This window comes from Leptidea sinapis, chromosome 13 (genome assembly GCF_905404315.1).
Source record: "Leptidea sinapis chromosome 13, ilLepSina1.1, whole genome shotgun sequence".
Classification (NCBI taxonomy): domain Eukaryota; kingdom Metazoa; phylum Arthropoda; class Insecta; order Lepidoptera; family Pieridae; genus Leptidea; species Leptidea sinapis.
The window spans coordinates 6,735,354-6,749,069 of NC_066277.1; the positions used below are offsets into that span (position 1 = coordinate 6,735,354).

A 13,716-nucleotide genomic window follows, 5' to 3' on the forward strand; every position below is an offset into this window, starting at 1 on the left:
CGAATGGTGCCTTTTTTATGGAAAAGGAAGACAAATGAGCGAACGAGTTACCTGGTGTTAAGTGATCACCGCCACCCACATTCACTTGCAACACCAGAGGAATCACAGGAGCATTGCCGGCCTTTAAGGAAGCTGTACGCGCTTTCTTTGAAGGTACCCATGTCGTATCGTCCCGGAAACACCGCACAAGGAAGCTCATACCACAGCTTTGTAGTATGTGGAAGAAAGCTCCCTGAAAACCGCACTGTGGAGGACTTGTGGGGTTGATATTTAATTTTTTATTTGTAAGCAGTTTTTAGGAAGGAACTTATGATAAGTTACAATAGATTTTTTGGATGATCATCATCACCCCCATCAAGTGTTTCATTATTTTACATAAATGGCCAACCAAGAAAACGAAACAAAACATTTTAACAGTTGAATTGAAAATATTGAACAGTGATTATTTTAATATTTAAATCGTTAACTTACGCCAATTTTTAATTTATTCTAAACTTAATAATTATATAGAAATAGAGTTCATTTGTAAATAAGTTGCTGCAAAATCGTTGTTAGTTTTACATTTAGTTACGATCAAGTTTCCACTAGCGTACAGTATATGAAAGTTCAGAAGTCGAAACGAATGCAAATAGACTATTTATTATATAAATTACACACTATGGTATTGGAAATAAAATTGATTTACAAATTGCTATTACGTTATTACTAATAAATTGAAAAGAATTCTTAAAATATCAGAATAATGAGTCGCGTCATTCGGGATACGCCCCAGTGCTCTTACTAGGGTTCGAATCACGCATCGTTCATAAATTTTGGAATAAATTTAATTTGAACATTAAATCCCCGAAGTAAGGCAGATCATTTAAAAATAACAAATTGTTTAATTTATCTTTATCTTTTTCGTCTGTTTAGATGACTCATAAATTTTACGAAAAATAAGAAAATTTGTATTTTTGTTAAGTTACGACATTTTCAGATATTGTAATTTCAGAAAATATTTACAATATATTTTCAAACTCAACTTTAATTTATTTTAATCTCCATTTATGATTATTATCATTAAAATATTTTAATTTATTTGTATTTTATATGAATATGAAAGTAACGAAGGTAAAATATCGGAGGGTATTCTGTCATTTATTATTTTATTATCCGAAAAGCAAAGTATCTATTTACGCCGTTAAAATAGATATAATAATGTATTTCTTTTACGCAAGGATTCGGGTATAATTAAACACACAAATTCGTAATAAAAACCATCCATTTATTAACATTATAACTATTTACATATATACATAACGATACTTACATAAAGTTTACATAATTGATTCAATTCTATATACAACGTGATACTAATACAATATGTTGATAGCGAAATAAACGGCAAGAGTTACATTCCAAAACTTATAATAATGTCTTAGTTTGTATTCTTGTTCAATGCAGAAATCGTAACAGTCAAAAGAGGCCTTATTAAATAAGATTACAATAACAAAAATAAAGACCGAAAGCAAAATCATGTTTTCGGATCAGGAAATTTGATTAGAGATCTCCGAAGTATGTTCAATATAAGAGATTCTTCTAGATTATAGTTATGCATTTTATAAGCCTACACTTTAATAGGTGATTTGCCTGTGGTGCCGTCGATTGAATTAATTTAAACTAAGTAAATAAACCGAGTCCAAAATGTAGTCGTAAACGAGCTTCTTAATATTTTGAATATTTTAAACTAGCACTAGATAACGCACATATTATTAAAAAAAAACAAATTGGTCACGAATACTTGGGCTAGTACAATCTAAGTCTATGGAAAATACCACGTGATTTTCACAAACAGATTCAGTACATTGGTGTTGATTTAATTAAAACCAGGAACGAGGCATACACAAGAATTTGATAATATCTTACGTATGAACGAATTAGCAAAATGCTTGCTATTAAACATTAACACGTATATGCTATCTTGCTGTAAAAATACAAAATAATAGATAATGTTAGTGCTATATATAAAAAAACAACTATTTTGTAGTTTATAATCGGAGTATTAATAATTCTTTTAACACACTATTCAAGATACACATAGATTTTACCTCCTCCATTTTGAAGTCGGTTAAAAATTAACGTAGGACTATGTCATTGGTCATGCTAACAGCTGTTATACTTACTTAAGTCAACTCGTTGCAAAAACGTAACCGTACATTTGTTTATGTAACCCCCCCAATGGGCAAGAGTTCCACGTGATCAGCCGCTCATGAACATCCACATTACCAAAGGTCAGAGATGCATTGCCGGCCTATAAGTTGGGAGTATTCTCTATCTTGAAGGTTCCTAAGCCGCATCAGTTCAGGAATTTGGCAGCCAGTAAGATAATTTATACGTCTAGATAGAGCCGATGAAGACAGACTAGGTTTATTAATTAAGTGTGCGTGGCAAGGTACGTTTTACACTCGCGATTTATAAGTCACTTTGTGTTAGTGTGCGTGAATTTTTACAAAATAGAGGTTAACTGTCAGCCAGCATTTCTTCAACGTTTTCACAGCTGTCACATCTAGCTGTCTATCTAATGATAAGACGTATAAATAATCTAAGGGTTGTGGTATGGTATCAACATGAATGTTGAATTCGGGTACTGATATCAAACTGAACATCTCTGAGCATCGCGGGGATATATTATCTCTACGCAACGCAAAAGAATTAAGCCGATCAAGGATGACTTGATAGTCGATGATTTGACCCTCTCTTCGTAGAATGTTGTTACAAATCTATAATTTCTTATAAAAAATGTATTAATATAAATGTCAAATTGGAGTAAATAAAAGTTTTATTTCATTTAGTACATTTTAAAACTCGCAACATCTTTATCTCAAATTATTGTTGAATTAGAAACTTAAATAATATATTTTCTAAAAACAAGTGCCTAACTACATTTTCAGATAATTTGTTTACCTTTTTGCAACAAGAATATTAACGTGAGTCTTCACTACAAATTGAACCTTCTATATATCAGTCTGTAGAGTAATATAAAACCTAATTGTGCTAAGTTGGTTCTTCAGCTTGACTATAATTGGTTTCGTTAACTTTTAATGTACTCGAATTAGCTAGATTGAGGGTAGTTGTAACATCTTCATCCATTGTCGTGAGTTGGGAGTACACTGTTTTCGGGTAAAGATGACTATTTCGCCTTTTAATTTTGAACTGAAAAGAATATTATATATTATACAATGAACATTATATTATATCTTACAAGTGGGCTCCTTTACACAAGATGCCGACTAGATTGATAGATAGAAGCAGTAATGTGTAAGCATTATTGTGTTTCGGTCTGAAGGTTGCCGTAGCTAGTGAAATTACTGGGCAAATGAGGCTTAACATCTTATTTCTCAAGGTGACGAACGCAAGAGTAGTGCGGCTTGAAATTTTGGATTTTTTCATAATCCTTAACGGCAGTGCATTGTAATGGGCAGGGCGTATCAATCACTATGCTATTATAGCTGAACGTCCTGCTCGTCCCTTACTGACATAAAATAAAAACATTTTATTTAGTTATTTTTATTGAAGAGGAGGACAAACGAGCGTAAGTGATAAGTGATCGCCACCACTCATATTCTTCTACAACACCAGAGGAATTATAGAAGTGTTTCGGGCCTTTAAGGAAGATGTGCGTGCTTTTTTAAAGGTATGTATACCCATATGTAGTGCCGACCTCGAAATATCGCATAACTTTGGCACCATTTATTCTCTCGGAGGCAGCACTACTACTATACCCATTCCATTCAACGATTTAGAAAAAAAAATCTATGAGTGTATTTGGCCTTTGTAATTAATTAAGAGAACTCATATTCTTACAATAAAGCAAACCTTCACCCTTATAATTATGTATTTAAAACTAAGTAGCACCTAACCTTTAATATTGTAGACGTAACATTTTACTTAAAGAAGAATTTATTTATCTGCAGGGATTTTTTTCTTGTGTAGCGGGTTCGATTCCCTGATCAATCAGACAATTATTTAAAAAATCTATGAACGCAGTTTAAATTGAAATAAAGTCTTCCTTCAGTAAAATGTTACGAATATAATATTTAAGGTACTTATTTAAGGAATTAGGAATGTTGATAAATTTGATGTAAGATTTGAACAAAGATACTACGATACGAAATAAAGATGTAACAAAAACCGTATCGCACCAACCGATAACTCACAAAAACCATAAAACAAAGCCCGTGAATTAGCGAAAAAATCTAAGCTTACCCTTATCACGAGGGCAAGAACGGCTACCGCGACCGTGGCTCCAACACTCCACATTATCAATAAATCACGATCCAAGATATTTGGCTGAGTTTTTGCGTCGTCTACAAAAAATGACACGGTCATGTGTGACCCAATGTTTTCCGCAATGCGACGCTTCCCCGCCGATGATCCGTTTAAACAGCCTCCTGGAAAAGATTACAGCTATATATTATGATGATAAGGTGTAACAGACACCTTACTACATATAGATCATAAGTTTTTTTTTATGACAGTAAGGGACGAGGCAAGCAGGACGTTCATCTGATGGTAATTGATACGCCATGTCCATTACAATGCAGTGCCGCCCAGGATTAATGACAAACCCAAAAATTCTGAGCGGCACTACAATTGCGCTCGTCATCTTGAGACAGAAGATGTATAGTCTCATTAGCCCAGTAATTTCACTAGCTACGGCGCCCTTCTGACTGAAACACAGTAATCTTACATCTTACTGCTTCACGGCAGAATAAGGCGCCGTTGTGGTACCCATAATCTAGCCGGCATCCCTGTGCAAAGGAGCCTCCCACTGGTAACCGTGTCAAGAGAGAGAATAATATAATGTAATGGATAATATGGTCTAATGAATGTTTTTTGTTACCATAGGGGATGAAAAAGTAGCACATTAATGAATTGTTTATGCAACCTTTGTGTTTCAAAAAAAATACTTTTAAAGGATTAAAACTTAGCCAATACCACCTCCGAGTCAATAAATAGTGCTAAACTTCATAATGACAACTAAGACAAAAATTATCTTGGACTCATTTCATCTGCAGTCCCCCTGAAAACGAGATCTGGGAAGGTCGTTGAAACGTCGAGTTAAGTAAAATAAAAATGTAACTTTTACGCAAAAATCTAATGCAAAAACAGAGATACAAACACGCGTTTTAATCCTCTAAAAGTGTTTTATTAAAATGTGTAACACTTGCGTTTATCATAGAAAATACAACATTTTGTGGTTATGAGCTGAAAATTTTCATCATTTCTATAGTGCTCATTGTAAATAGTGAACAAATGCATGAAGGTTTAAGAAATATTCGTGAAACTGTACTTATTATGTAGAGACAGAAATTAGGTTTCAAACAAGACATTAAGGACAAGGAAATTGATTAAAGTACATTGACAGCACAAAGTGTTAGGAATGTCGACCTAAGCGTATATTTTACGGCAAATTTGAAATGTCCTTAAAAGGCGACAGATCAAGTTTACCACTCATAGTAAAGCTTACATCATGCTGCGATTTTACACATAATATCACATGCCACGGAATTCCCGACAATTGTAGATAGGATATTTAACTTATTGGATACATTGCTTTGTTTGAAATGTTAAATAATTTTTTAGATTTTTGAAAAGTAGTTTGCCGCAAATACAGTTTTTTTGTAGTGAGTTTCTTTAGTACTAAATGGTAGTTAAATTAAAATTACGGAGCTTATTGAAAAGATAAATAACAGATAGGTTAAAATCTATATTTTTTGGAATAATATTACTAAAAAAACTCAACGCTGGCCTCATAATTCAATAGAATTATCTAGTTTACAAAATATCCCTATTGTATTCATTTAGTATTCAAATTGAGACAAACTAACAATTAAATATTGCAAAATCGTTGCTAAGGCGAATTATTGCGTTATGGTACACCATTTAATCACTACGTTACTATGGCAAGTTGAGAAAGATTTTTTCTCATATAAGTACACAGTTCAGTTTGTTTATTTTCCCTTTATGGCCTATTTTCAAAACAGTATCCAGTCCTGTGTATGCCAACGTAATAATTATACAAAATAATTAAGTAACATATTATAATAATCGCCTCAAATTCAAATATTTTATTCAAACTAGGATTTGAAATCACTTCTTCAAAAACTACCAGCCTTTCGAATAATCATGCCTCAGACCGCAGAAGAACGGGCGCAACAAACTCAGCGGCTTCCTTTTTTTCTTATAAAAAATATGTTTACAATGTCTAAATTAAGTTAAGTAACCCATACCACAAACGTTTTTTAACAATTCTTTTGAATTTCGTAATACATTTGCTTTGAACACTTCCTGGGATCTTGTTGTAAAATCATATACTTCGCCCCTCAAAAGACTTACTAACTCGTTGCAGTTTAATAAGATCTTATTCAAACATTTAAATATCGAAGTAAAATAATTCTCACCAATATCCCTACTGCAATGGCAACAGTCACTTGTTTGGTTGTCACTTAAGTAAATGGCGCTTGTCTCCGTACAACACGCCAAGCATTTGCGGTTAACTCTGCAGACAAAGGTAAATATTTCTTAATAAATCTTCACAAAACACAAAAGTTTAAATTTTATGTGACTGTTTAAGTTGGGAGCGGGACGTTAGTCGTTGGTAATGTTCGCAATTTGTTACTGTTTATAAAACTTGCTGAATTATGTCGTATGAATTGGCGTTATATAGGTAATATAGAATTTAAGTGTTTCTTTTATATTTAGGTCTTCATAAATAAAGCGATCGATAGATTCTTACGGCCGGCGGAAAACACTATCTACAGATAGAGATAAATTACTACCTACTACTGTCAGTAATTAGCTGTCAATAATATGAATCTGTCCCAATATAACCGATAAGACATTCTTATCGCCTTTTATTGGGACGCGTGAATTGCAATTTCCATACAAACTTCTATCGCTGGTAAGCTATTCGTCGTCCCATTGACAGACAGCATCTACGGATAAGGTGAGTTACCGTCGATAAGTTTATTGGGACAGAAAAGTCAACAACTGCTACGATTTTTATCTCAAGTAAGAGATAGATTGAATATTGGGAACGGCCGTTAATGTCTTATTATAGTACTATTAAAATAACTGTTAGTTTAAGTACTCTGAATTTTATTTTGTTGTCAGCTTGAATCCAAACTAGGATGCATTTATTAATTTTTACCAAACAATTTTAATAAAGCTTCTAAGTTATTAAATTTTTACCTCATATGAAATAATTTTTAACATTATTAATTGATTTGGGATATATCCAGTAGAAATTATATTCAAACAGCCTTAAGATAATTTCTACTTTAAACAGATTTAGGAAGTAAAAATCTTACCTATCTAAACGTAAAGGGTGCGCACAAGTGACACAACTGGTCAAACCAGATCCAGAACAAGATCTGCAGGAATCATGGCATGGACGGCACGTCCTCGTTCTGGGCTCGTAATACTGGGAACTAAGGCACTCAACACACAATCCACCTTCCAACGAGAAATGTGCCGGACAAGATGTACACCTCTGAGGACCAGCGCCATGGCAATCTTGACAGTAATGATGACAGCGGCGGCAGCTATCACCCCATGTGAAGAAGTTCTGAGGGCACTCAGGTCTGCATTCTCCAGCAGCTAATCTCCAATCTGGCGGACAAGATGCGCATTGATCTCTTCTCGGTCCTGTGCAAGTTTCACAGGATAAGTAGCATTTCGAGCACGTTCCTTCGTCTGGGTAATAACCAGGGGCACATGTGGTACGGCATGTTCCAGATTGTAACCTTAATGAACCTGCGCATGTTGTACAATTCAATCTGGATACACAGGTGGTGCATGTTTGCGGACACCGGGAGCAACTACCAGTTGTTTGGTAAAATCCTTGACCGCATTCTGCAACACATCTGGAACGAATGTTAGTTGTAGAACTCTTTAAATAAGAATGTATAATTACAATAAGAGAAAATATATAAGTGTATCTATGAAATAAAATCTAATTTGCTTCTCAAAAATCATCAATATTTTGCTCAAAATAGTGATTTTCATTGTGACCACAAATCGTAAGAGACACCGTTCAATTTTCTCCATTACAAGAGATTATAAACAGAACAGACCGCATAATAAAATAAGTTGGAGCCACGATGACACAGCTAATAGTTAAAAACCAAGAACATTTAGACAAATACAATAGAATAATGGTCATAATTCTATAAAAAGTTTAAGTGGATCTCCGGCTTAGATTAGAGACATTACTTTTACTTCAAAGTAAAATAAATAAGAATGATATTATAGGCTTAAATATCTGTTGTCAAAGCGGATAACGAATAATGTAATTAAATCAAGTTTATTATAATTGTAAGTCTTATATATTATACAAAAGTAAAATTTAAATTAATTTGGTAACTTGTGTATATTTCACAGTTTAATTCACTACCATTGCGAAAAAGAAGTTCAGTGGCGTTAGTGAAAGACATCATCTACATACATCAATAAAATTAGAATTGTTTGTAATATTGCAATTACCGTTTTTTACTACATGTATATAAATATATATACACCAAAATTACCTTTTTTTTACAATTTTTGTCTGTATGTCTGTTTGTTCCGGCTAATCTAATATTGGCTGGACCGATTTTTACGGGACTTTTTTTGGCAAGTAGCAGATGTAATAAAGAGTAACTTAGGCTACGTTTATTTCAGAAAAATTCTTTTATTTTAGGAAAATAAAGTAAGGTTGCAATGTAAGTTAAGGTAAATTATAGTCACGACAAATGTAATTATATATAGCAACGGAAATATTTTCGCAACAATTTATATAGGCATTTGATTTGCTTTATTGACATATTGTCTAATGTTTTGGGTAAGCCATTCGCACCCTTACCTTGATCCCTGCAATAACAACGGACTGGAACAAGATAAACAGTCCCACTCGTTTGGTCCGCTACATTTCTCGCAAGTAGAATGGCAATTTTTGCATCTCCCACCCTCGTAATATTCATCTGTGGAAAAAGCTCGTTGAATAAAATGTCGTAAAACCTTTTTATGGCCGTTAGGTTCACACTCGACTACCTATTTGAATATGTTACTGGATAGTTTGACCTGACCTTTTTTATTCACAATTTTGATATTTTTTTATAATTATATAAAATAAATAATTGTGGTCAGAAGTTAAAAAAGATATTTATTACCTAACAAAATATTAAATTATATAGATATGTAAAAACATCAATAGATAATCTATTTCCGAAATTATTTAAGTAAAGCATTTTATTATCTCGGCACTTTCCAATTAAAAAAAATAAACAAGTACAAGATATTGCAAATACTTACTCATATCACATTTATTATTCCCAAGTGGAATACATTTTCCAGTTTTAGTCAAAATCCAATCTGTTTTACAAATAGAGCAAACAGAATTAGAACAAACTGAACATCCGATTGGGCATCTAAAAGTAAAAACACATTACATATACTTTTAGCTCCTCATTAAAACGTACCAAATTTAATCACCATTAATAATGTTATACTTACGTTATACATTCCCGTCTCTGAGGATCAGCATAATATTCAGAAGGACATTTCGAAATACATAAACCATTGAATGCGTAATTGCCTATTGGGCACGAAACACATTGCGTTTCCCTTGGTCCACTACACGATTCACACGAATCGTGGCATTGCAAACAACCATAATCATCCTTCTGAAATGTGCCAGGTGGGCATGTAGCCAAACATGAACCGTTATACAAAACGTAGCTATGAGCGCATGATGAACACAAATTCGCTTTTTCTGAACACGTATCGCAGTGTTCGGCGCAAGGAAAGCACGCGTTCGCATCTGGGTCCTCGTAATACCCATCAGGGCATTGTTGCAAGCAAACGGCTAGATCAATCACTAAAAGATGAGCCGGTGCACACGTAAGGCAAGAATCTTGACCAGCCCCTGCGCAAGTTTCGCAGGATTCATGACAGGGCCAGCATACGCCACCTTGATTTACAAAACTTCTTGGAGGACATTTCGAAACACAAGAATTATCCAATCGATAATGCTTACAAGCTACACATTGCGTTGGCCCTTTTCCATAACAGCCCTGGGAATCACATTCAGGGTCACACATTCGCTGTACTTGTTTATCATTAGCATCTGCTAAAACATTTTTCCTTTGTGAAGAGGGTATGTTATTAGGATAACTGTGCTTATCTGATTTCCCGAGTTCAATTTCGTTAAGGAACTGCGAATATTCAGATGCGTCATATACATCGTTTATGTGATATGTTTTTTCTTTTATTTGATTCGGATGATTCGAATCGAAATAGCTTTTATTTCTCAATCTAACGGGATTCTTAGCAGTGCCATAGAAAATAAGCTGCCATTTCTTGAGTACTCCTGGTTGGGTTACATGATTATTGCCGGCGTTTATTATCTGTAGAATCCAACGCCCTTCAGCATTTTCTCCCCAAAAATGTACACTTAAAAAGGGCCAGTCGTCGAAGTTTGAGCTTGTCGCATCGTGTGTCCTTTCGAATAAAAGCGTTGATGTAGTGCCCATTGGTGACGTAAGCAAAATTCTTAAATTTCCTCGTGGGAAAAAGCTGAGTGACATTTTGCATTGAACGTGTTCCAAAAATCGGACCTCATTCATCGTACCGCTGCAGCCATTCACGTCCATATGCACAGATATAGTGTAACCGAAAGAAGTTTCAATTGATCTGTCCTCATTTATTTCCTGTGACTTACAAATGTGTTGCGGTGGCACATTAATCCATTGCTCCGCTAGAGAAACCATTTGACCTGCGTCCATTAAGCCGTAACCAAACTTATGACTCACTTTTCTTTTTACACCGTTGACTATCCACCCTTCCTCCTTCTCTAATGGTTGTGAGCGAGAGGTCATTATAATCAAATGTTGCACATCTCGCCATGTCAATAGAGTGTTAGCTTCGAGTGCTAAAGCACAAATTCCTGCAGCTAACGGAGCAGAAGCAGAGGTTCCTGTATGATCCACGGTACATATATGATCCAGTCGTAACTGAACGTCCATATCAACAGTGGCAACACTTTTATCTCTACCTGGAGTACCTGAACTATAAGTAGAAGCCAAAGTTGACGAGCACTCTTCCAAATACCAGGGCTTGTACCCTCCCTGAGTTGCGCTCGATATAGAAATTGTAAAAATACTATTAGCATAACCATCGCAATTGCACGAGTCGGTATGTCTTCCACCGTTGCCTGAAGCCCATATAAAAATAGAACCCTTACCGCCCCTACCATTTGTAACCCCGTTTATAAACGCTCTGGAACAAAAAAAGGTTTTTAATGAGCTCGCTTGAAGCAATCTATTTCAATGATAATTAGACAATACCTTCTCGCTAAGGGCCCTGGGCCGTCAACCGTTTTCCCGTCGTCTTCCGGTCCCCAGGAAGCGCTATAAATGTCAATGTGGTGAGTGTTGAAACTAAGAGCTTGAGCTTCCACTGCGTCATTAACTAGGCCGTCAAGCATTCGCACTCCTCCAATACTAGCATTGTATGCGATCCCCACGCCACAGTATCGATTATATGCCACGGCAGCCACTTCCCCAGCGCATCTTGTGCCATGTTTATTATCGCCATTGTCTTGCGGCGTGGGGTCCGTATCATTTCCATTTATGTCAGTTGAGGCGGCGGGATCCTAAAATATAGTTATTCTTAAAGTTTAGACTTTATAATACTTTTAATATAAAAGAAAATTGTAACTAATATTTTTATTGTAATTACAAAACAATTAAAGAAATATTAATCCTAAAATTGATGCACCTTAAGAAGGAGCTGAAATTTGTAGAAATTATTTGTTATTAAATGATTAAAAATACACTATTAATTTTTACAAAGAATAAATAAATTATGTTAATTATAAGCAATGGTTGTGAGGTCTAATTTAATACGAAATCCTGAAGCTATTAAAGTATTTTCTACTTTTTCTGGAGAAATTTCAAATAAAAATGCGCACAGAATTCTTCGTTAGAGTTCCAAGTCACCATATGCTGACTTTACACTTTATATGTAATATACATTTTGGAATGTAACGAAAATAGTGTCTGAATTTACATACGTTGTGGTACATACAATTTCAGGAGTCATATTCACTTTAAAAATTTCCCTGAATTTCAGGTCATTCGGTCAAATTCAAGACATGTAACCTCATCTGAAATTCTGGGACTTTTCCAGCACTCATTTTTGATATCTTTATATTATATTCTTTCTCTGAATATTATATGAGTTCAAGGTAAGACTTCTTTTTGTGCTTAGGTCCATTCGAAGAACAATGCTGACTTAAATAATTTATTTGCAAATTTATACAAGGTAAATCTTCTTTGCCTAAAAGAGATTATTATAATTTTGTCTCGATTTCACTTAAAAGGAATATTAATGTATTCCGAAACCCACGCTTTTTACACAATATTTGATTTATTTTATATTTGTACAAAATAAATATTTAAGATACTTATCTAAACATGAGTACGGTATTGAATTATTTATAAAATTAAACTGCTTTACAATACTCAAATAAATAAATGTATGATCCGTTTTATAAATTAATTTTACCCAAAAACTGATTGTTATGTGACTAAAAACAGGTGTCATTGTCATTTAAACCAACTTCAAAAAGGAGAAGGTTATCAATTCAATCTGTTTTTTATGTATGTACCGATTACTCTGAGATTTATGATCCGATTTATGTAATTCTTCTCTTGTTCGATGCGAAATAGATGTCATTTGGTCCCATAAAATTTTTACATACGGCCCAGTAGTTTTCACTTTATGAACATTTATATGAAAAATTTTGCCTACCTGGATGACATAATCGTTTTCTGTGTACGGCTTTTTTTTTTGGAGTTTTCATTCAGGTTGATTATATATTATTATTAACTGACACTAAAACGTAAAAAATAAAAAACTACGTTTAAAAAAACCGACTTCAAAAACTGAAAAGCATCAAATAACTAAAAATTTAATTTAATACACCTCTTATGCAAACCTTTACCTTTAATATTAATAAAATACTGTTATTTGTATGTTGTTATTATGTTTTGGAATAGTGTTCTTGAAGTCGGCTTTTTTCATAATTTTTTTTTAATAAATAACTTATTTTATATGAAAGTAACTTTACTTAGATTATATATCGTTACTTAGATTATATTATATCTTTATATATTTTAATTTTGTCAGACAAGTTTCTATAATTTACTAAGCGAAGACTATTTTCAATGTTTTACTCTCATATTATTGTTTTTCTCATAAAAGCTTTTTTGTCTCTATGTTAATGAATTTCCACAAAGCTGTGTCTAATTTTGTTGATTTTTTTTTCATCATTTTTGATAGTTTATTTGTAGTCATATAAGATGTTACAAATCAAAACAAAAGTTAGACATTCCTTGCCCGCATGCTGTGGCATACAAATAATTTGAATTTAATAGTAGCAAGTTGGCATAGAAAAATGAATGCACACAATGTAATATCATTAAATTAGTAAAAAAATAATTAAAATCGAATGAAACAATGTCTAGTAAATGATATTTTAGAATGTCAATTGAGTGAAGGATCTTCAAAGAAGTCTGTTTATTAAATCGTTTCTTTTTAAAACAAGTCAAATTAATTTCTGTGATATTGTTTGAAAGCTTGTTAAATAAACTCGGTGCCATTTCAAGAACACCATCTACATAGAAGCTGTGT

At 33.6% G+C, this 13,716-nt stretch overlaps 1 protein-coding gene across 1 annotated transcript in view; it reads right to left on the reverse strand.

The window, feature by feature from the left end:
- Nucleotides 1-1,267: 1,267 nt before the first annotated feature.
- The window catches only part of LOC126967522 (furin-like protease 2), an 81,136-nt gene continuing 68,687 nt past the window's right edge, over nucleotides 1,268-13,716 (reverse strand). The window contains exons 5-12 of the mRNA XM_050812026.1: nucleotides 11,367-11,674; nucleotides 9,535-11,298; nucleotides 9,334-9,449; nucleotides 8,885-9,002; nucleotides 7,353-7,907; nucleotides 6,444-6,541; nucleotides 4,246-4,430; nucleotides 1,268-3,192 (exon numbers count right to left, since the gene is read on the reverse strand). Of these exons, the coding sequence (XP_050667983.1) occupies nucleotides 3,034-3,192; nucleotides 4,246-4,430; nucleotides 6,444-6,541; nucleotides 7,353-7,907; nucleotides 8,885-9,002; nucleotides 9,334-9,449; nucleotides 9,535-11,298; nucleotides 11,367-11,674 (3,303 nt within the window). The 3' untranslated portion in view covers nucleotides 1,268-3,033. The remainder of the gene's footprint in view (nucleotides 3,193-4,245; nucleotides 4,431-6,443; nucleotides 6,542-7,352; nucleotides 7,908-8,884; nucleotides 9,003-9,333; nucleotides 9,450-9,534; nucleotides 11,299-11,366; nucleotides 11,675-13,716) is intronic.